Here is a 24,501-nt window from a genome sequence, read left to right on the forward strand (position 1 = left end):
GGATGAAGCCATGAGGCAAGAGCAGAGCAGAGAGATGGTGAGATGCCAGGTCCAGATGACATCAGCTGATCCTCAAATCCAACTTGACATGAAGCCAGTGCTTCCTCCAGACTTTGTAGTTGCAGGAATCATATGTCCCCTCCCTGTCTCTCCTTTTTCCTCTCTTTTTCCAGTATAAGACAGTTTGAGATGGATTTTCTGTCACTTGTGATGGAAGGAATCCTGATCCAGCACAGGTCCTAAAATGTGCGTGATGCAGGGATGCACTTGTCTGAAATCAAGGATGCCCCTCAGGAAGGGTCTGCCTGGCTGCAGCATCCTGGAGTCCCTGAGCATGCAGAGAGGGGAAGACAGGGGAGCTGGTGGGTTCAGTGCTCACAGGGGTTAGCCTGGCCACTGCCTTGCAATGTCCCATAGTACATTCCATCTCAAGATGTCCCTGTCCAGGTGAGCTAGGGGCTTTTATCATATTGTTGGTGGAGATGACACCAGCTGCTTCATCCTAACCCTGTCCTTGTCTGGGACACACACAGTCCCAGCTTGGAAACTTGGTCACGTCAAGAGGAGGGGAGAACCAACTGCAAACCCCCTCAGTTAAATTCTCAGCAAACTCCCATCTCCAAGATTCGGGTGTCCTCATCATCCTGTGAGGCAGAGACTGAACAAACCAAACTCTGCAGGGGCTCTGAGAAGGAGCAGGAAAGCATCCTTGCCTTTCATGGTTCACAGAAGAGACACACAACAACCTAGGACACATGAGAGGAAGCCTGCTAGGGGCCCTGGGAAGCTTCCTCTGTTCTTAAAGAGCAACAAGATGTAGGAGCGTATTTATTCTAGCCCTTTGGAAATTTGACTTATGAAGATGTGATGCTGAGAGCTGCAGCAGCCATACTGTAACCAGGAGGAGCAGAAGCCCAATGCACTGAGTGTGGCAGAGCAGAAAGTTGGAAAGAGTAGAGGTCCCTGGTGATGTCACTGAGCCACCAATGCACAGCTTTGTCCCCCCACCAAGCCTGTGGACTTCTTGTTATCTGAGATTAGGAATTCCATTATAGTTGCAGTCACTCCTGAGTTCCTGGGTTTTTCACCTGAAAGCATTCTTTCTGACATGGAACATCCATTCTTTTCAGGGGGAATCCCACTTCTACCTTGAAATGTCATCTAGCCCCTGTACCCGCAAATGTCACCCCACGACAGTCTGAGATGGGTGTTCTGGCAGATTATGCTTTCCAAAGATGCTGCAACATCAGCTCCCAACCCTCCTGGCACTTTGCCTCCCTCCCCTCGAACCTCAGGGGCTCAGCAGCCTCTTGCCAACAGAATGCAGGTAAGGGACGCCACTTGGCTTCTGAGCTGAGCCATGAAGAGCAACAAGGTTCCGTGTGCTGGGACTCTGTTCTGGGGCCAAGTGGTACCACAGAGGGAACCGGACTCTGCCCTGAATGCCAGGCTGTGAGGAGATGCAGGCCATGCAAAGGGGCCCTGTGCGGGTGCTCGGTGGACCGTACATCTGCTGGCAGGCATGTATATGATGATACCCCCAGGTGACTCCAGCCCCCATGGTTGAGCCCCCCCGCCAACATCACTCCTTCCCAGAGCAGTCCCAGAAGGCATTGCTCAGAGAGTCAATTTCCTCTGCACCCGGTCTGACCCCTTGCCTCAGAGTCCATTAACACAGCTGACTGAGCAGCAGCTGTAACCACGACAGGTATGTTCCCCAAAGCCTGGCAGTTCCATCTTTCTCTTGGACACATGGCATCCTGCACAGTGCTGGGCACACAGTGGAGGCTTCCTGCAGGCTGGCGGGCTACACACTCGCCCCCACGCCCACCAGATCACAGTTGCAGGAGGGGTTGGGCTGTGTGCTTCGTCCCCCGCCCACCAAGAGGCTCTGACTTGGCCTTTGCATGCCCCTCCTGGAGCCAGAGAAGTCAGACATTCTCAACCACCAAGCCGTTTGGCAGAGGATTTATAGACCCGGAGAGCCATGGGCGGTTATGAGCTCTCGAAGCCACTTCCGAGGTCGTGGCTGGAATGCGCAGCAGGCAGTGTCCCGGCTGGCCTCACGGGAAGCGGGGCATGGCAGCGACACTAATGGAAATTTATGGGGACGCCCTTTGTGCTGCTGGAGAGATAAATGCAGGATGGAGAGGGGATGAAGTGGCAGTGGCTTCCCAGGGGGACAGCAAGCTTCGCCTGGTGACAACAGGACACACATCCATCTCTGAGCAGAGGAGACAGGTCTGGGCTGAGCACAGGCTGGGAAGCTGAGACTGATGTTTCAGGGAACAGCTGCCAGGAGGGTTCTAGGAAGCCTGTCACCAAGGCAGTGGGATCTGCCTGCTGGGTCAACATGCTCCTGCCCTCTCAGGGACATCAAGGTGAGCCTGGAATCCCCAGCTAGCTCGGGCCACCACAATGCCCAAGGCAGGATTCTGATGGGCACAGGGGCAGAGCAGCCCCCACAGAAAACCAGCACAGATGAGGCTGCTAGGGAACGTAGGAACTGGAGACCAGCAGGATGAGAAACACCAGAGCCTCCTGCTTGGGTCGTTCCAAGACTGAGTCCATCCTTCTGTCCAGGGAGTTGGCTACAAGACCTCCCAGAAACAGTATGTATGTGCACATACACGCACTTGTGTGCATACACTGCACAGATGTATAAGCACACATGCACACAAGTAATAGTGAAGTGAAAGTCGCTCAGTCGTGTCCGACTCTTTGCGACCCCATGTCCATGGAATTCTCCAGTCCAGAATACCGGCATGGGTAACTGTTCCCTTCTCCAGGGAATCTTCCCAACCTAGGGACTGAACCCAGGCCTCCGACATCACAGGCAGATTCTTTATCAGCTGAGCCACCAGGTAAGCCCAAGAATACTCGAGTGGGTAGCCTATCCCTTCTCCAGCGGATCTTCCTGACCCAGGATTGAACCGGGGTATCCTGCATGGCAGGTGGATTCTTTCTTTACCAGCTGAGCTACCGAGGAAGCCCACACACAGAGTCAGACACGACTGAGCAACTTTCACTTTCACACAAGTAAAACACTATGCAAACACACATACACACAACATAGATGTACACACACGTATTACACACGCCCATGCGTGCATTCTCATGCGTGCACACATAGGGCACCTTGCACACGGCCGCACACCGTGGAGATGTTAACGGCTCACATTTTATTTATTTATTTATTTTTAATGATTTTTGGCTCTACTGGGTCTTTGTTGTTGATGGAGGGCTTTCTCTAGTTGCGGTAAGTGGGGTTAATCTCTAGTTGCAGTGCCCAGGCTTCTCGTGGTGGTGGCTTCTCTCGTTTTGGCTCTCCGGCTTTAAGCACCAGCTCAGCAGCTGTGGCACAAGGACTTAGTTGCTCTGAGGCATGTGGGATCTTCCCGGACCAGGGATCAAACCCGTGTGCCCCCCATTAGCAAGCAGATTTGAGGGGAGCCAAATGGCTCACATTTATTGGAGGCATCTGCGCGTGGAGCTAAGGGCAAGCACAGATCAAGTGCTCACTCTTCCACATCCAGGCCCCCACTTGCATGCAGTAAGCAGCTGCAGGCTGACTTGCACAAACCCTCGGAGAGACACATGGGCTGCGATGCATGATCTTGACACCACATATCTGAGGAGATCTGAGCACACACAGGAGAAGGCAATGGCACCCTACTCCAGTACTCTTGCCTGGAAAAATCCCATGGACGGAGGAGCCTGGTGGGCTGCAGTCCATGGGGTTGCCAAGAGTCGGACATGACTGAGCGACTTCACTTTCAATTTTCACTTTCATATATTGGAGAAGGAAATGGCAGCCCACTCCAGTGTTCTTGCTTGGAGAATCCCACGGACGGGGGGAGCCTGGTGGGCTGCCGTCTATGGGGTGGCACAGAGTCGGACACGACTGAAGTGACTTAGCAGCAGTAGCAGAGCACACACACCTTCAGAGCTCAGAGCAAAAGCCAGTCAGAAACAGAACGTTGGGCAGTGCAGAGAAAGACCCCTCCCACATCCCCCTCATAAGAGGCCCGGTGGGAGAGTCACACTTGGAATTGTGGGCTGAAGGGCATGGTTGCTATCCAGGTGCCCTGAGGCCTGCCCACACCCAGGAAAGCGAGTGGACTGCACCAGTGGCCAGGCTGCAAATCCCTGGGTGCAATGCTACAGAGGAGCCCTGGGCCTCCTGGAGTGCCTCTGCCTGGCAGCAAGGTCAATCAGGGCCCAAGTGTGCGATCTTCAGGGCCTATGACCTCCGGTCCCTCCAGGCCCTCCCTCAGACAGTTCCTGAGGTCGCTGGGCCAGAGGCCAATGACCCTTCACATGCAGGAGTCCAGCCCAGCACCGATGTCTTCATTCTGTTGCTCCAGAAGCCCCAGCAGGGCCTCTGAGGATGCTCGGTGGGCCCATGGGGAGGACGGTGGAAGGGAAGGGAAACACGGGACCCCAGCTGTTTGTTCATCCAGTCCCACATTGACTGGGCCCTGCTCTGCCATCCAGCACATCCCCAGCTAAGATGGAGCCACGGGGGAAGTGGCCCTGTTTCTCCTGTCTCCTGAAACTAATAAAGCCTTAGACCTGCTGCCAGGGGACCAGATGGCTCCAAGGAAGAGCCCAGTCTGCAGGAGAGCAAGAGGGTGGGGCTCTGTTCCCATCAGTGACCATCCCACGCTGAGAAGCAGGCTCACCTGATGGGTCCCCACCCTCCCTAGACACCTCTTTCCCTGAGCACAGACGAGGCTCCAGGGGCTCTGGGAGCTGGTGGGAGGGGAAGAGGGTCAACTGGCTGCAGCAGTTCCACCCGAGGAAAAAAGAAACCGGCATGTTTCCATGACAAGCCCACACTTTCCATCCTATCCCATCCGTCTGGGACACGCCTCCACTTGCAGAGCCTCAGCCCTCCAGCAGCGGTGTCGGAGCCACTGCGTGGAGTCGGATCGGCATGCGGGGCCTGCCTCCAGTGCCTCACAGTCGCCATCCACTAAATCTGCGCTTATTACACTTGACAGCCAAGCCGTGCGCAGCGGAGACGACTAACAGGCACTAAGTCTTCGCCAGCACCTAATGGGGGGCAGGATGGGGTCTCAGATGAGGCCATTCATTTTTATGATGCTGTTTAATTTGGGTTTGCCAGTCTTCCTTCCATTATCCAAGGCCCAGTCTTAATAATCAAGATCTATGCTATGTGCTTTGTGGCATAATTAAAGCTGCTGCTTAATTAGAAAACCTCTCTACCTCCAGACAAAGGGAAATCGATAGTGTACCTAATGGAGAAAGGTAGAGAGAACTTTGGGTTGAGAGTGGAAGGGGGTGCCAGCTGGGATTAGCACACATCCACACGTGTGTGCAGGCCCAGTGCACACATGCACACGCTCCTACCCTCGTGTGATTCTGAGGACCACACCTGCCAGAACCAGTCAGTAGGGCAGTTTCCGATTGGATGGATGGGCTCCGGGAGCTAAAGGTTGCTCAGGAAACCAAACTCTGAAAGTTTCCAACGGGCATAGACTGAGCTTGGATTTGTGTGTTTGCTCATTTAATCCTCCATGGATGTTTGCTGAGGAGGGCCTCAAAAGCACCAGGCATGGCCATGACATGTCAGCTGCCACTGTCAGCCTCGCAAGCCCCGTATCAGTCTCGCCGCAGGGCCAGGCTCGGACCTCCTCCCTCTGGCGCCAGGCATCCTTAGCGCATCACATTGTCCTCTGAGTCCCTCTCGTGGCCCCTAGAATCCTCAGGTGGTGATATCAGATCAGGTACTGCGGGCTGGGCTGTTGCGGGGCCTGGGGCAGGCGTGCTGGCTGGCGTGTCTCAAGCCCACCCAATTGCAAGCAGAGGGACACTCTCTACGCCTCTTGATGAAGGCGGGGCAGGGCTCCAGAGGAGGGTTTTGAATTCACCTTTGAAAAATGTGATATGTCAACCGGGTGATGTGAGGAAGGTAAGACCAGGAAAACTTGCCAGGCACAGGCAGCTTCCTGATGGTGTAAATAGTTCTGTGGGGTCATAGCCAAGCCTGTTCGCTTACATATCAACTGTGGCTGCTCTCAACCCTGCCCAAAAGCCTGAAACGTTTACTCTCTGCTTCATGAAATTATGAGAAATACATACTGGTCTCTGCCCCCATTTCCTGACACAGGGAGACACCCTTGGAACCTCCAGGGTGATGAGCAAAGTCAGAATGCCTACACTGAGCTCCGGAGTGCCTTGAAAGCTCCTGGGTTTAGGGTAGAAGTTTTATTCTAATGAGGTGATTCTGGGTGGGTCCTGCTTGGGGACTGGTCACCAAAAGGACCAAACCATGATTAGAAGTTAGAACACTCACCCCCATCTCCACCGTCCAGGGAGGAAGGGGCTGAAAATGAAGCTAAAAATGGACCATGCCTATGTGATGAAGCATTTACGAAAGTCTCTAAAGTAGGTGATCCAGAGTTTCTGGGTTCCCAAATAACCCATGCCAAGAGGTTGCATGCTAAGTCACTTCAGTCGTGTCTTACTCTTTGTGATCCCGTGGACTGTAGCCTGCCAGACTTCTCTGTCCATGGGATTCTCCAGGCAAGAATACTGTAGTGGGTTGCCATGCCCTCCTCCAGGGAATCTTCCAGACCCAAGGATCAAACCTGCATCTCCTATATCTACCTGCATTGGCAGGCGGGTTCTTTCTGACGAGTGCCTGGGAAGCTGGGAGGATGGGTACTCCTCCAGGAGAATCTCCTGTGCTCCGGACCCTCCCAGATGTCCCTGAGCACTCCCCATCTGGCTGTCCCTCTGTGACCTTTATCATATCTTTATTACAGAAGAGGCCAGTAGACACAGGTGTTTCCCTGAGTTCTGTGAGCAGTTCTAGCAAGTGTCTGAAGCCAAGGAGGGGTCAGAAGTGCCAGGGGCAGCCTAGATTTGAGATTGACATCTGAGTTTCACCTGTAGGGTCTAACACTGACTCCAAGCAGATGGTGTCAGAACAGAATTGAACTGTAGGACATGCAGCTGGTGTCAGAGAATTGGTCAGTGAGGGGGAAACTTACACATCTGATACCAGAGTTGTTGTTGAGTGTGGTATCGTTGTGAGAATAAACAGTGAGGGGTTTGTTTTATTTTTAACACATGGCCTTTTTCAGAAAAGATTTTCTGACACTCCTCCACCCCACTGCAGAACATAAGGCACAAGGCTACTGCATTTTATTGAGCACTTATTGCTGAACTCTCTGATGCCTCAACATCCCTTGTGGGTTTCCTAGATTCTGCCTACATCCCACCTGAGGATGCCATCAGTTTCATTCCAGGATCCTGACTGATCCTGGGGCCAACTTGAAGGCAGGCAGAGCTGATGGCAACAACAGCATCCCCTAGATCAAGTCACACCTGAAAGCCTACCATTCAGTGCCTGGGCCAATAAATTCCCCCCCCCCTTTTTTTTCTTAAGTCATTTAAAATTGGGTTTTAAGTCTTACCAACTCAGCAAACTGGGGCCCATGTTTTATGCAATGCTTGCACGATGCCTTGAATAATCCCCTAGATGCAGTCCTCTGAGCATAGAGGGAAGCTCTGGGCTGAGTGACTGGAGGCAGTAAGCTCCAGAGAGGCCCAGGGTTGAGAGTATGGGGCAGGAAGGGAGAGGGGGAAGGGTATGGGGGAGGGACATGAAGGAGAGGGCCTGGGGAGGGGAATGGGAAGGCCTCTTTTTATTTCTAGTTCCCCAGCCACATTGCCCATGGGGATAGGGGCGCCTGGTGCCAAAGACTTCTCATTTCTTTTCTGGGGGAAGAATTTGTATATAAACAAACAAGTAACTAAATAAAATCCACATTCTCTAATTCAGGGAGGCAGAGAGCTCCGCCCCTGCAGATCAGAGTTTCTGTAAATCAGGTTTCTATCAATTAAGGTGGATTGTAAATGTCAGCTCTTGCAAAGTTCGCCCTGATGTCTTCCTTTGTAACGTGAGAATGACAACTGGGATTGATCGCTCCGTCAGTTTTTATTTTGGCAGACTGAGATTCCTCACAGGTGGCCCGGCTGCTCTGTGAGGGGAGGGTGGGTCTGAATCCTCAAAGGGAAAGTCAGAATTGCTCCTGCTACTGGAGCAAATCCCAGGCCCAGCAAGACCCAGGAGGTGCTTCCGAGGACAGGAGGGTGTGCAGTGACTCACCACACACTTCAGGTGGAGCACTTTACACTTAAAAATCAGAAAGGCCAATGCAAATTTGCTTAAGCAAAAAATTTAGATATACACGTGTCGGTGTAAAGAATCCACCTGCCAAGCAGGAGACGTGGATTCCACCTCTGAGCCAGGAAGACCACCCTAGAGAGGGAAATGGCAACCCACTTCAGTATTCTTGCCTGGGAAATCCCAGGAGGAGCCTGGGGACAGAGGCTCCTGTCCTCAGAGGACAGAGGAGCCTGGGGTTGCAAAGACTTGGACGTGACTTAGTAACTAAAACAACAACAATGAATGTGTGCATATTCTAATTTACTGCAGAGTCTGGAGGATTTATTTTTTCATTTATTGCTAATTTGTTGCACGTGGATTCAGGGACAGCTGGATCCAGGCGCTCACAGCATGACACTAGAACCCAGTTCCTCCCCACCTCACAGCTCTGCCATGCCCTGCACTGGATTTTTCTCTTGGGTTTCGCAGGTGAGCCCTGGGAGTTCAAGCTCTTCCTTCCTGTTGATAATATGGTGTAGCTCCCCAGGCTCCTAAACTTGCAGTTTTACTGTAGGGTGGGGAAGCTTGACTCTTCCCTCATGGCCTCAAGCAATTCCAAGACACAACTGGTCTAGACCATATGATCTTCCTGATCCAATCACTGTGGCCAGTTGACCATAAGCTCTGATTGGCTTAGCCCTGGGTCATGTGACCAACTCCAGCAGAAGTGGGACGTTTCCATTGGTCCCCACATTGAACCGGGAGCTACTGCCCGAAGAAAGAGAAGCGGATTTGGAGGAGGCAAAGGACAAGTCTGTTACAGGCAGATTCTCATCTTTTCTATAACTGCCACTGCTCTGATGTTTGGAGAGGTAGCAAGACCATTGGGAGACCCCTGAGGTCCAGTCACCCTGAGCCCTGAGGGCTGGGACCACTTGGAAAGCAGGCCTGGGGGAATCAGCACCGCTGTAACTTCTTTGTGACCGAACACAAGCCCGATGCCTATTGGGCAAGGGGTACAGCCATACAGAGGCCGCGTGGAAGGGTTCTAGAAGGTTCCACAGAACCACAGAAAGGATGTGGTAACTGGGAAACAGGGTAAGAAAGGGCTTTCTTCAGTCATGACAACGAATGCTATGAGGCAAAGGAACAGATGCAACAGGGGAAGGAACACTCTCCTACTGTCTCTGACCCGCGTCCAGTGGCTGCAAGTCCCCTGGAGTCACAGGGACAGGGTCCTGTGACCCGATATTCCATGTGACTCAGGGAAGTGGAGCATGGCGCCACCTCTGAGCCAAGTCAGCTGAGGTGTCCTCACTAGGACCACGTGCACGGGGAGAGGTGACAGGAGGGAATCTGGCTTGTCCACGCCCTGTGAGGTACAGGGAGGTGACCTCTGAGCCCTTGGAACATCCTGCTTGAGGAGAGGCCTGGAGCCTCGCAGGGTAATCTTTGCTGCAAGCAAGTTAATGTGGGGCCTCAGCTTGACCTCTGCAGGAGCTTGGAGACTGAGGTCAGCCAGTAAAAACCCAGATACCAAGGCTCAAGGGCGCCCCTGGTGGCAATACGTCCCCGTGCGCTAACACCTCCCTGCGGGGAGAATCTGGCACTGTCCCCGCGAGCCCCACGGCTCTTAGGGGCATCTGGGACTCCTTCCTGTTGTCCTTCAGTGACAACAAGCTGCACCACATGTCTAACAGCTCTGCTGAGCCCTGCGAGTCCTTTAGTGAGTTATTGAAGCTGCCCTTTGGGTTCCTCCGAATGACACCATGGCTGCCCAGGGGCTCAGAGCCAAGAATGGTGCTAAATTCCAGCAGCTGTGCTGACTGGATAACTGGGGTCATTCTCCAAAAGTCAGGACACAATTGAAGGGTGGGGGGAGGGTGGCTTTCAGAAATGAACGCACACTGGACCACAGGCGCACTCACACACGTTCTTGCGCGAGCACATGCGCGCGCTCATGCACCCTCAGAGCACAGACTGGCGCTTCCCAAACCTGACTCATTCAGGTCCGTGCCTGTCTGCTGTCAATCTCGGCACCCCTTGCCTTATTACTTACTTAGGATATTTCTCCAAATTGGGCTTTTTACACCTAAATGCACTTTTTATTCAAAAGGGGACCTTTATGTCATCCCTGCAAATGGAAAGAGGCACTACTTGTGCTATTTCAGTGGTAACCGTGAAAATAAATGTGATCAAAATAAAACAGCACCGTCACCTGCAGTGGTGATGGAGCAGGTGGAAGCCGCCCGCTCTAGGCTCTCTGACTGTAACGGGGACAGAAGGGTAATTTCCTGGTATGGAGTCACGAGGGAGCCTAACCTCCTACCGTGTGGCTCCAAGCTGTCCAGGGAACACACCAGCACATCTAAGGGACAGGGTGGGGCGAGTACGTGGAATCAGAATGGGGCAGACAGGCTGGTTACCACGTCCCAGGCCCCAGCACTCCCTGTTGCAGCCGCTTGCTCATACCAGCCCTGCCCCACACCGGTAAACTGGTCTCTGGGCATCTCACCTCACTGCCCCTGCAGCAAGCCCTCAAGTCTGGATGAATGAGGAGTCTGTGAGAACTGCTTCTCGTCCTCCCTAGGCTGGGATAACCCCGAGGCCAACTCCATAACTGCCCCCATCCCCAGTGGCACTGATCTGCCACCATCCACCTGAACCCACAACAATGATGCACCCTCTCAGGGTCCAGCCCTTCCCTGTCAGCCTTCCATTCCCTCCCAGGGGTTCTGGGTGTGTGTTTGTGCTCAGTTGCTGTCATCAGACTCTGCAAACCGGTGGAATGTTGCCTGCTAGGCTCCTCTGCCCATGGGATTTCCCAGGCAAGAATACTGGAGTGGATTGTCATTTCCTTCTCCAGGGGATCTTCCTGACCCAGAGATAAAACTCATGTCTCCTGCATTTCCTGCATTGGCAGGCAGATTCTTTACCACTGAGCCATCTGGGAAGAGCTTCTGGGACCACTTTACAAACCAGAGTCCTGTCTCAGAGGCCACAGCAGGAAGAGGGGTAAACCAAGACAGCAGCTAAAAGTAGATACACTCCCACCCCCCATCTGCCTTTCCTGAAAGACTGCTTCAGAGGCCAAGGCACGACCTGTCACCATCTCAGGACCCACAATATCAACTCTGACTACATGGCTGGTCAGCCTGGCCTAGGCCTAAACTCCGGTCTCTGCTGGAAAGGTGTGGCTGAAAGTGTTTTGCTTGTTCTAGGTTCCCAGCTGTGGCTGGAGCCACAGCAAGGAGTCTGGCCAAACTCTTCATTCATGCCCAGTGCCCAGGCACCCTGCTTGGCCGATTTATTGAAGCAATGAGGTCCACTCAGTATGGCATTTTGTTCCAATCTCACCTCTGCCAAAGGACCTAGTGAGCTTTAGTACAGGACGCAGTGGTCTGAGACCAGGAATCAGTCAAGGGACCGGAAGGCAAGGCCACAGCCATCCGTGGGTCTGACTTTTCTGACTCAACTGCTGTGGCTTTGGGGATCAGTGGACCTGGGGTTTAGAGGCAACTGACAGACATGGGAATATCTTTTAGACATAGGCAAGGCTCGTTTCAGGCAGACTTTCCACCCACCGTCGCAGTTCCTGGACCAAAAGCAGGGAGGACAAATGTACTTGGCAGAGTCTGATGCTTCCAGCTTGTGTCACTTGTCACTTGTGTCATCTAAAGTGGTGGCACCTGGAGCATCAGCTAGTGAGGCCCAGCTTTCTGGGCAGGTCCAGACTCAGTCCTGTGGTGGGCACCTGCAGAGGACACCCAGGGCACAGGGGGCAGGACGCTGGGGGCAGAGAACCCAGAGAAGGCAGATGGGGAGGGCCCTACCAGCCAGGGCGCCCTTCCCTCCGCTCTGCCCTGTAAATGTCTGGATGCCAGGAGCCTGGGCCTGCAGGGGTGCTGCTTGGAGGTGCCTGTGGGAGAGGCCGTGTACTCACTTTTTGGGCCTATAGTCCGGGATGGTACGGTCCAGGGAGATGCGGTCGCTGAGCTGTGCATTGTACCCGTATTCCTCGAACTTGCCTTCCGTCTCCTGGCTGTCATCCCGCAGGGTGGCTGCCATGCCGCCCTGGCCCAGGCCTCCTGGCCCCTCCACCAGACCAATGGGCTTGGCAAGACCTGGTGGGAAAAAAGAGGGAGTCAGGCAGGTCCCAGGCCCTACCATGTCCCTCCCCCACCCTCCTCCCAGCCTCGCCCTGACAGCCCCTTTCTTTCAGATGCAAGCACAGCCAATTCCTCACATATTGCAGAATTCCAACTATAGGACATTGCAGGAAGGCAAAGCCGTGGGAACAGTATAAGGACCAGTGCCAAGGTTTCAGAGTAGGAATGAACAGACAGAGCACAGAGAATTTTTAGGGCAGCAAAACTTTCTATGATGATGGATACATATTAACATAAGTTTGTCCAAACCCAGAGCAAGTAGGACACCAACAATGAACCCTCATGTAAATTATGGACTTTGAGTAATTAGGATGAGTCAGTGTAGGTTCATTAATTGTAACAAATGCACCACATTAATGCAAGCTGTGAACAACAGGGTAAACTGAGTCAGGGGAGGGGCTACACGGGAACTCTCTGTACTTTCTACTCAATGTTTCTGCAAACCCAAAACTGTTCGAAGAAGCAAACTCTATTGGTTTTTTTTAATGTCAAATAAAAATAAGTGAACTTTAAAAATGTAAAGCAGCTGCTCCCAATCCTTAATATTGTTGATCTTCGTAATTCCAACTAGTTGCACATCCACACAGTGTAATGCTGCTTCGGGATGAAAAGGAAGGAACTACCAAATATGCAACAACCTGGATGAGTCTCAAAAGTATTGTTGAGCAGGAAGCCTCCCAAGGCACAGAGGAAAACATAAGTACAATTCTATTTACCGTCAACTACAGATCGGCACTTGCCATGGGCCCTTGCCACCTGCCTCTACAAGGATTAAGTCATGTGCGGCTGCAGATGCTGACCTTCCACACGCCCCAAGGGAGTTCAGGGTGGAGAGCAGAAACAAGGCACCCTGTTGAGTCCTGCCCCAAGACCATATAAGCAAAGCCCAGAAATAAGGTCCTCGCTGGAACTGCCTGAACCCTCTTTGTAATCTGCCGAAAGCCCCTCTGATCACCACCAGCAGGCTTCCTGACTCCAAATTAGGCAAAAGTGTCCATCCTGTTACCCACCCTACAGCACCCTAGCCAGTCACCTGATGCCAACCTTCCAGCAGGCATTTTCTTTGTCTTCAGGCTATAAAAATTGGCTATTAACTCATGAAAGCTGTCGACTCTCCCAGGCCTGTCAAGAGGTTGGCCCGCTACACTCACAGTGCCCACATTATCTCTGCTCTTTATTCTCAATAACCTCACTCCCTTCTGAAATGCTCTGTGTCTGGAATTTCTTTTCCAATGTGTGTTTAGATCACCTCAACACTCTGGGCTCTGGGAAAACCAGCAGGACAGGTCTTCAGATAGATATTCTCAGGAGCTGATCTTATGAGCCCAACTCTTGTATCTCCTCATATCTAGAAAAGCACTAAAATCCTTCATGGTGGCGACTGTTTCTTGGGACTAGCAGAAACTTCATGAGATAAGCAGAAAGTTCCTACCAAAAAAAATATATAAATGCTTGATTGCCTGTACTCCCCCTTCACCAAAATCACATATATACTGTCTTTCCCCACTACTTCCTTGGAGCAGTTTCTCAGAAGTATCTGAGGTGCTCTATCTGGGTCGCAGTCCTCATTCTGCCTCAAATGAAAACCTATCTTGCAACTCTCTTGCTGTGCATTTTTTTAAAGTTGACATTACGAAAGTTCAAGAACAGATGAAGCTACTCTCTGGTGACACCAGGAGACCTCCAGGATGAGGGTGGCACTTGCTGAAAAGGAACCCTCCTGGGGTGACCAGGGCAGGGATTGGGAGAGGGCTGACCTCCATCTTCCACATGTCCGAGGGTCTCCTCTGCTTACCGGAGCCAAGGACCTGTGAGTGCCTGAGAAGGACAAGCCAGGGGAGTGGTCTTCTGAAATGTTCTATGTGGGCACTTGTGCCAGGAGAGGAGACATCATCCCAGGGGGAATCAGGGACCAGAGCAGTGCCCACCAGGCAAGGACCACACATCTTGCTCTCTCTGGGATGGACGTCTGTGGGGCATCTTGGCTGTGCGAGTGAGGTCCAGGGAGCAAAAGCTTAAGACAGAAAGAGTTGAAGTGAACTCCCATCCCAGAAATGCATTTATTAGCTTTCACAGAGAAGTTTCTGGTCTGGAAGTACAAACTCTGAGAAATATCTAACACTGATGTCACATGCTGCTCCACACTGGATATCAGTTTGTTCCCTTGTGATATTCACTCCCTCCTTAAGGTTTTAAATTAATTAAGCAAGAAGTCCACTTGGCTGGGGGCTTCTAATGCATGGAACCTATGCAAGTAAACCCAAACCTAAGCCTGTGAATACCTCAAGGTTAGGAAATGGAAATCCCAATCACACACAGCCAATCACAGCTAACTACACAAAGCTGGGGTTTAAGCCCTACCAATCAACAACCTCCTTTGTTTCTACACTTTTTCTGTATACTTTCTCCAGCTCCTGGGGGTGAGGTGCTCTACCACTTCCTGCTGGAGGTTGTCCCATTCCAATCAATTTTTGTCCAAACATGATCTTTCTTTCTTTCTTTCTTTCTTCCTTTTTTGGTCCAGTGGCATTCAGGATCTTAGTTCCCCAACCAGGGACCAAACTGGCACCCTTTGCAGTGGAAGCATGCAGCCCTAACCACTGGACCGACAGGGAATTCCCCAGCCTGAATATAATCTTAAAATTTGTAATCTGCCTCAGTTTATCTTTTAACACTTCCCAGTCAGGGCAGGAATGTGGGGGCCTGACCTCCCTCCTCCATACACCCAAGGGGCTCCTGTGCTCACCAGCGCCATGGCCACAGGCTCCAGGGACCTCCCATGATCCAGAATATTCCATTTTAAATGACAAATGTAGCCTTGGTATCTATGTTGAACTGAAGGATACTCGTTGGATGTAAAATTGAAAAATCACATGACGCAAATCACTTCGTTATTTTAATACTGCAAAATATATATAATCATGCTGTTTTTAAACGTCTGTACTGTACTTGCAGTTTTCTTCGAAAGGTCTGTAAATAGATGTCTCCCATGGGCACATGTACTTCCAGACCTAAAGAGAAAGTCTCACGGCTCATGGGGGCCAGCTGTGTGTAGGGGGGCCAGGGTAGGGTCTGGCCCTGCTGACCCTGACCCGCTGTAGTCAGGCCCTGACAGTGGCAACCAGACTCCTTCACACCAGTTTCCGCTTACAAAAGCAGAAAGCACACACTGAAAAATTCAAACCATCCAGAAAGTTATAAAACAAGGACTTAATGTTTCCTGTGCTGTCTCCCTCTCTTCAAAGGAAATGATTTTCTTCTGGTTTTAGGCTTTCTCGTTTTGTCCACTGCAGGCACACATAATAATTTTATGGGTCTAGTTCTTGCTTTGCCAGCCTGAGACAATTTCCCTTGCCTTCCTGGCATGAAAGATGAGGGTTTAGTCCTACCGCCTACATCCTTGTCCCCTGTCCTCCCTCCCTTCCTTGATTTTTCTTAGCTATGTTATTATTTTTAGCTATTCTCATGGTTACTTTTGTGACCTTAAAAGGAACACTTAAGGATCTATTTCAGGAAATATCAACTTTAGCTGCTGTCTATGGACTCCCTACCAGGTTAGATGAGAAATTAGCATACTCCCAGGGTTGCCGTTCAATGATATGAAGTTTCAGTATATATATTTGTTTCAGGGGTACATATATATCTGAACAAACTTGGAGGTCTTCTGCAGAACACTGTGCCTAGTTAGCAATACTGCCTTGTGCACTTAAAAATGTGTTAATGATTCACTTGGCTGTACACCTGAAACCAATACAGCTTTGTATTCAACCACACTCCAGTTAAAAAAATTTTTTTTAATGTGTTAAGAAGGCAGATCTCATGTTCAATGTTCTGACCACAATAAAAATGAAAACATTAAAAAAAAAAACCCATAAAATGTTGAATGGCAAAAAACAGAAAAGACCTTAACATACTTCTCTGCATCTTCCATTTAGCTTTGCCATCACTTTTATGGTGTCAAAGATCATTTGAGGACTTCTCTGGCGGCCCAGTGGCTAAGACTCCGCACTTCCAATGCAGGGGGCCTGCGTTTGGCCCCTGGTTCAGGGAACTAGATTCCCCCATGCAGCAACCAAGACCCAGTGCAGCCAAATAAATAAGTTAGTTTTTTTTTTTTTAAAGACCATTTGTAACATCTACATTTTGCTCTGTAACTACAATCGAGCTTTCCGCAGATTGGTCCATGTGTTGATTCTAAAATGAGAGAGGAGGCCACATTTGCCACATGGTGATGATGTAAATACTATTCTCTGTGGAGTCAGGCAATGTGGGTCCATGAGGACCAAAGCGGAATTCTATCGGTAACTGCACCTGTGCACCTAGTGAAGAATTTTCAAATGTCAAGACAGTATTGATGGCTTTTTCTGACATTCTGTTAATTTCCCCCAAGTATGCATATTTTGGTTTGCATCTCTTTTTTGGGTTTGCATCTTGACTTTCTTTTTTAAAAAAATATTTGTTTATTTGGCTTTGTCAGGTCTTTGTTGTGGCACATGGGATCTTTCATTTCATCTAGAGGGCTTTTCTCTAGTCAAGGTGCAGGGGCTTAGTTGCCACAAGGCATGTGGGACGTAAGTTTGCCGACCAGAGATTTAATCCACATCCCTGGCAGTGGAAGGTGGATTCTTAACTACTGGACCTCTAGGGAAGTCCCTGCATTGTGACTTTCTGTACAGCATTATAGGGCCAAAGTAGAAGAAAATGGCGACCTGTTCCAATATGCTTGGGCTTCCCTGGTGGCTCGGTTGCCTGCAATGCAAAACACGCAAGTTTGATCTCTGGGTTGGGAAGAGCCCCTGGAGGAGGGAATGGCAACCCACTCCAGTAACTTGCCTGGAGTATCCCATGGACAGAGGAGCATAGTGAGCTACAGTCCATGGGGTTGCAAAGAGTCAGACATGACTGAGCATTTAACACACACTTGACCAATATTCTTGCTTGGGAAATCCCATAGACAGAAGAGGCTGGTGGGCTACAGTTCATGGGGTTGCAAAAGAGTTGGACATGGTTTAGTGACTAAACAACAACAAACATGAGGACGATAACAGTAACAGTCAGGTAGCATGTATCTTTTAGATAGGAACACATTCATTTCCCACAATACCCCTGTGAGGTAGGGCTATAATGCACCCCATTTTGCAGATGAGTTGACTGAGGCACAGAGAGGTCAAGTGACCTGCTCAAGGTCACACAGTTTGCAAGCACCAGAACCCGCATCTGCAGGCAGGCAAGGTGGCACCATAGGAAGGTGCTTTGCCGCTGTGTGCTGCTGCCTCTCCAGAGCTTCCACACCCCTGCCTACAGAATGGGGTCCAGCTTCCTCTCACAGATTCCCCTCACAGCAGGGCTGGGACTAGATCAAGGTGCCTGGGGTGCAGGATTCAAGGAAATCCCTGCTGTGAGGGTCCCCCCTCTCAGAAAACCCTCCATGTCTTTACTCCCTGAATCAGCCATCTGCCAAGTGCCCACATCCACAAATGACCACAAAAGCACCATGCGTGTTGATCTGGGGGTTATAAATAAAGTTTACTGAGCAAGTGGGTTCACAAATGCAGAATCTGTGAATATCAGAGCAGGGCTGCCCTTCGATATTGTCAGCTACAAGTTGGCACTTGCCAGCTACCTCTCCAAGGATTAAGTCATGTGCTGCTGCAGCTGCTGACCTTCAACACCCTGAAAGGAGTTCAGGGTGAGAGCAGAGATAAGGCACTCTGTGCCTGAGTGAGGGGACAACTGGGAGGACAGGTCTTCAGATACTTAGATATTCTCAGGAGCTGATTTTATGAGCCAAATTCTTGTATCTCCTCATATCTAGAAAAGCATTAAGATCCTTTATGGTGACGACTGTTTCTCATGATGAGTAGAAGCTTCATGAGACCAGCAGAAACTTTCTGGAAAAATATGTGTTTCATAGCATGTATTCCCCCTTCACCAAAATCATATATATATTTCAGTTTCAGTTCAGTCGCTCAGTTGTGTCTGACTATTTGCAACTCCATGAACCGCAGCACACAGGCCTCCCTGTCCATCACCAACCCCCAGAGTTTACCCAAACTCAATGGCAGCACTCCAGTACTCTTGCCTGGAAAATCCCATGGATGGAGGAGCCTGGTAGGCTGCAGTCCATGGGGTCGCTAAGAGTCGGACATGACTGAGCGACTTCACTTTGACTTTTCACTTTCATGCATTGGAGAAGGAAATGGCAACCCACTCCAGTATTCTTGCCTGGAGAATCCCAGGGACGGGGGAGCCTGGTGGGCTGCCGTCTATGGGGTGGCACAGAGTCGGACACGACTGAAGTGACTTAGCAGCAGCAGCAGCAGCTTGTCCATTGAGTCGGTGATGCCATCCAACCATCTCATCCTCTGTCATCCCCTTCTCCTCCTGCCCTCAATCTTTCAAATGAGTCAGCTCTTCGCATCAGGTGGCCAAAGTATTGGAGTTTCAGCTTCAACATCAGTCCCTCCGATGAACACCCAGGACTGATCTCCCTTAGGATGGACTGGTTGGATCTCCTTGCAGTCCAAGGGACTCTTAAGAGTCTTCTCCAATACCACAGTTCAAAAGCAAAAATTCTTCGGCACTCAGCTTTCTTTATAGTCCAACTCTCACATTCATACATGACTATTGAAAAAACCATAGCCTTGACTAGACAAAACTTTGTTGACAAAGTAATGTCTCTGCTTTTCAATATGCTGTCTAGGTTGGTCATAACTTTCCTTCCAAGGAGCAAGCGTCTTTTAATTTCATGGCTGCAGTCACCATCTGCAGTGGTTTCAGAGCCCCCCAAAATAAAGTCAGCCACCGTTTCCACTGTTTCCCCATCTATTTGACAGGAAGTGATGGAACCGGATGCCATGATCTTAGTTTTCTGAATGTTGAGTTTTAAGCCAACTTTTTCACTCTCCTCTTTCACTTTCATCAAAAGGCTCTTTAGTTCTTCACTTTCTGCCATAAGGGTGGTGTCATCTGCATATCTGAAGTGATTGATATTTCTCCTGGCAATCTTGATTCCAGCTTGTGTTTCTTCCAGCACAGTGTTTCTCATGATGTACTCTGCATATAAGTTAAATAAGCAGGGTGACAACATACAGCCTTGACATACTCCTTTTCCTATTTGGAACCAGTCTGTTGTTCCATGTCCAGTTCTAACTGTTGCTTCCTGACCTGCATACAGATTTCTCAAGAGGCAGGTCAGGTGGTCTGGTATTCCCATCTCTTTCAGAATTTTCCACAGTTGATTGTGATCCACACAGTCAAAGGCTTTGGCATAGTCCATAAAGCAGAAATAGATGTTTTTTCTGGAACTCTCTTGCTTTTTCGATGATCCAGCGGATGTTGGCAATTTGATCTCTGGCTCCTCTGCCTTTTCTAATCATAGTATATATATATACTGTCTTTCTCCCCTACCTTTGGAACAGTTTTCTCACAGCTATCAGAGGTGCTGTCTCCCAGGCTGCAGTCCTCATTTTGTCCCCAAATAAAACTTAGTTTGAGACTCCCATGTTGTGCATTTTTTTCTAATTGACAATATTTTAGCCTCCACTGTGGACATGCTGATGGGACCAGCTCGACCTGGTCACGGTTGGAACCAGAGCCCCAGGAGCCTTGCTTGTGTTCTTCTTTGCTCATCTCCCAACAGCCATGGAGCCTGGAGGGGACATGAGCTGGTAGAGTGAATGGAGGAATGACTGAGCCTGGCAGCTAGGGTGGGCAGCGAACCAGCAAGCCAGCTCCATGGGTGCACACCCCTGAGACTGAGCCCTGGAGGAGGGAGGAACAGCGGCCCTTAGAATATCGGTTATCAATATAGAGCAGCGCCCCCTGGAGGACACAGGCTGCAAGGACCCACCCAAAGTATCTGATTATGCTGGTCCAGGTGGGCCAGAGAGCTGGCATCTCTGAGAAGCCCCTAGGGGATGCTGATGCTGGCTGGGGATCCCACGTGGAGGACCTCTGCCGTGCGTGGAACAGGGGCTCATGGCCTTTCACCTTTTCAAGGGTACACGATGGACTGCAGACAGGAATAATGTACACACACTGCTTCTGGGCTCTAGAGGGGCTGAGAGCCAGGGCAGGGTCCTGGGTGGGTAACTTCTGGGCCTTGCCCTGGCCCTGGCCCCTGCTGATGGCTGACCCAGAGGAGGCAGCAGGGGCTCTGAGAGGCTGGCCCTCCAGAGCATCCCTGCAGCCCCTCAGGGAGGCAAGCCCCGCCGGCCTCGGATCTCTGATAGTCCTCATCACAGTTCTCTGGAGCAGGAGACATCTGTCACAGCTCCCCTGATTGAAAACCCACGGATCCGATTTCGCTTTGAAGGAAAGTCATGCACATCGGTGCTTCCCTGCAGGGTTCCCGGAGCTCTCATCTCCCCTCTTTTCTCACATCCCAGCGTTGACTCACATCTTTTCTCACAAAGAATTCCTTCTAAAGAGGCAGGATTGATTGATCCCCCCAGGAAATGAGGGCAAACGGAGAGAGAGGGAAATTGTAAAGATTAAAGATGGCTCGGCCGTTACTGCGGGATCTGAGGCCCACATTTCCCTGAACCTATGGTCAGGTAGGGCCTGCCAAGGCCTTCTGGAGTCACACCTGCCGTGGGTTTTCCTCCTCACATCTGCCAACTCTCAGTTCCATCAAGTAACCAGCACAGGGGGTAGGGGTGGGGGTGGGGGACAGGCAGGTGCCCTTCTTCTCACCCTGCCTCTGGGGGCTCCTGTTCCAATTAGTTGTCCTTGGTTCGAGGGCCCCTGAAAAAGCAAAAGGCCAGATTCTGCAGACGGTTGTGGGTTGAACCATGCCCCCCCATCAAAGATACGCTAAGGTCCTGACCCTGCTGTAACTAGGACCTTATATAAGATGGAATTTTGGACACACACAGAGACAATGGCCAGCAGAAGCGGTGACAGCAGTGATGTGGCCATGAGCCCAGGACACTTGGGGCCGCCAGGAGCTGAAAGCGGCAGGAAGGGTCTGATGGGGGAAACACTGACTGAAACCACCCATGCTGGCCAGGCATCCCAGTAACCATTTGCGTGAGTTATTTTATGACAGGAGGTCCTGGTAAGGAACACGGAACTAATAAGCCACCACCAACCAGAACTGACTCATTGGAAAAGACCCTGATGCAGGGAAAGACTGAAGGCAGGAGGAGAAGGGGATGACAGAGGATGAGATGGTTGGATGGCATCACAGACTCGATGGGAGATGGTGAAGGACAGGGAAGCCTGGCATGCTGCAGTCCATGGGGTCGCAAAGAGTCGGATACGACTGAGCAAATGAACTGAACTGAACTGTACTGAACCAGAAGAGTTCAGGAAGGGTCAAAAGGTGACACCACGTGTCTTACCACCTCCCAGGATCCTTCTCACTGGCATCTATCTTGGCTGAGTGACGCGTGCACCACCAGGAAAGACCCTAAGTCAGAATAATTGACCAAAGACAACCTGGAAACTAATCCCATCACCACAAAACCTGAGACCGGAAGCCACATGGCAGAGCAGTCCTCTTGGGTTCCCTGACCCTCCTGCTCTCTGCCCAGGCGCCCCTTCCCAATAAAGTCTCTTGCTTTGCCAGCACATGTGTCTCCTTGGACAATTCATATCCAAGTGTTAGACAAGAGCCCACTCTCAGGCCATGGAAGGGGTTCCCCTTTCTGCAACAGATCTGTCCCTGGAGGCTCAGAAGAATCTCAGCCCTGCTGACACCTTGGTTTCAGATATCTGACCTCCTGGACCGTGAGAGGGCAATGTCTGTTGCTTCAGCCATTGGGTTTGTGGCATTTTGTCAGAGTGGTACCAGGAAACCTACACACAGATGCAACCTCACCCCACCCGCGGGGACAGGGATCCCGAGAACCGGGCATGCTGGGGTGGAGCAACAGTCACATCCCACAGGCGCTCAGCCTGTTGTCCGGCTGATCTGTGCCCATGCAGGTGCAGATTCAGAGGCGCTGGGCCTCCTTAACAAGAGCGGAAGGGTGGTTTTTCCTGTTTTGAAATCCTCCACTTCCTCCTCCAGGGGAGGGTGACCCAAGCTTCTCATTTCATCCTTGAATAGATGTGATTTTGAGAACAATGGGAAATTTGCATTCATTAGCTCAGCCTTTGAAACTTCTGTCGGACAACTTTTCAGACAATCCAACAAAGGAGACAAACAAAAGCCAGCATCCTCTCTGCATTTCTGGGACTGGAGGTCACTGCAATGGCCATGCCATGACAGGTGCGGCCCTCATCTGTCTCCTTTACCCGCCAAGGGGCCTTTCTGTGCCGAGTGCTTTCATTCTGCCCACTTCACAGAGACCCCCAAGGGTCTCCCTGGCCACCCAGCCTCTTAGCCACATGCTCTAAACTTCTGGGTATCTCAAAGAAGCATCTTAGAGAGGACTCATAAAGGTCATCTGTTTTTCATTTTGACACCAGGGACATTTTAATTACAATTATTACTATTCCAAAATCACTGCGGATGGTGACTGAATCCATGAGAATAAAAGACACTTGCTCCTTGGATGAAAAGCTATGGCAAACCTAGACAGTGTATTAAAAAGTAGGGACATTACTTTGCCGACAAAGGTCCACATAGCTATGGTTTTTCCAGTAGTCGTTATAGATGTGAGAGATGGACCATAAAGAAGACTGAGTGCCAAAGAATTGGTGCTTTTGAACTGTAGTGTTAGAGAAAACTCTTGAGTCCCTTGGACTGCAAGGATATCAAACCAGTCAATCCTAAAGGAAATCAACCCTGAATATTCATCGGAAGGACTGATGTTGAAGCTGAAGCTCCAATACTTTGGCCATCTGATGCAAAGAGCTGACTCATTAGAAAAGCCCTGATCCTGGGGAAGATTGAAGGCAGGAGGAGAAGGGAGCGACAGAGGACAAGATGGGTGGATAGCATCACCAACTCAATGGACACGAAACTGAGCAAACTCAGGGAGATGGTGAAGGACAGGGAAGCCTGGTGTGCTGCAGGCCATGGGGTCTCAGAGTCCGACCCAATTGAGCGACTGAACAACTCTTACTACCATCTCAAGAAAGAAGGGGCTACACTAAACCCTGGGCAGGAAGGATCCACCCTCATGACAGTATACTAGTGCAGGGCCTCTGGCTGTCCCTTGGCCCAGGCTGGTGAACAGCATGGGGGTGAACACCAGGCCCTCACTACAGATGAGTGACAGAAGGCTTCAGGGGCACCTGCTGGTCCATGGTGCTCCTGGCTGCATGATTCCCCTCCAGGAGGGTAAAGGGCTCCCTCTGTGGGGCGGATACCAGCTCTTTCCCCTCTCAGTTGGGGTTAGAGGTAAGGATGGTGGTGGGAACACTCACAGATAGCATAGCTTGAGGACCAAGTGACGGTGGATAACCAGCATGGCCATGTCACATTATCTAGATTGAATACAAGCCTGGTCAGGGGATCCGCAGAAGCTCTCTGCGTGCCCAGTAGGGCATCACATCTCACTCAGACAATGAGCTGCCAGCTGGCGTTCAGGAAGCTTCTCCAGCTCAGCGGGAAGGCCAGGATGAACAAGGCTTCCTGGGCACCCGCTGGCTCCCGGCTGCATCGCCCTTGCAGAGGGGTCAGGGGAGCACAAGGGGCAGAGCGGCATCCTGCTTTTGCTGCCACTTCAAGTTACTGTCAGGACTTCTCTGTTGGTCCACTGGTTAAGAATCGGTCTGCTAAAGCAGGGGACGTAGGTTTGATCCCTGGTCCAGGAACTATGATCCCAACTAAGTTGCCTTGGAGCAACATAGCGCACATGCTGCAATTACTGAAGTCTGAGAGCTCTGGAGCACTTGTGCTACAACTGAAGAGTCTGTGCACCACCATGAAAGGTCTCGTGTTAATGCAACTAAGACCCCATGAAGAAATAAATATGAAAAAGAATAAAGTTACTGTCAGTGTCTCCCACAGTTTTATGTGAGTCAATAATAATTATAATTAATAACCATCTTTTAAACCACCATGATATTTAAATATTTACTTAACAGTTCCTCCATGCTTATACATTTACTTATTTTACATATTTAGGATCATGTTCTTATTTCAGAAACTGAACCACTGGGTCAAGGATTAAACATTTTTGGGGATCTTGGTGCCAAATTACTTTCCAAAAGGATCAGATTTGCTTTATACTGTGGCCAGCAATATCTGTTTTTACTTTTCTAATTAGAAAGTGCATTTCTTCTGATTGA

General features: G+C 50.6%; 1 protein-coding gene across 1 annotated transcript in view; it reads right to left on the reverse strand.

Moving 5' to 3' along the window:
• The window catches only part of GALNT9 (polypeptide N-acetylgalactosaminyltransferase 9), a 121,427-nt gene that overhangs the window by 74,698 nt on the left and 22,228 nt on the right, over positions 1-24,501 (reverse strand). The window contains exon 2 of the mRNA XM_018061448.1: positions 12,087-12,267. Within this exon, the coding sequence (XP_017916937.1) occupies positions 12,087-12,267 (181 nt within the window). The remainder of the gene's footprint in view (positions 1-12,086; positions 12,268-24,501) is intronic.

The sequence above is a fragment of the Capra hircus genome, chromosome 17 (genome assembly GCF_001704415.2).
Source record: "Capra hircus breed San Clemente chromosome 17, ASM170441v1, whole genome shotgun sequence".
Taxonomy (NCBI): domain Eukaryota; kingdom Metazoa; phylum Chordata; class Mammalia; order Artiodactyla; family Bovidae; genus Capra; species Capra hircus.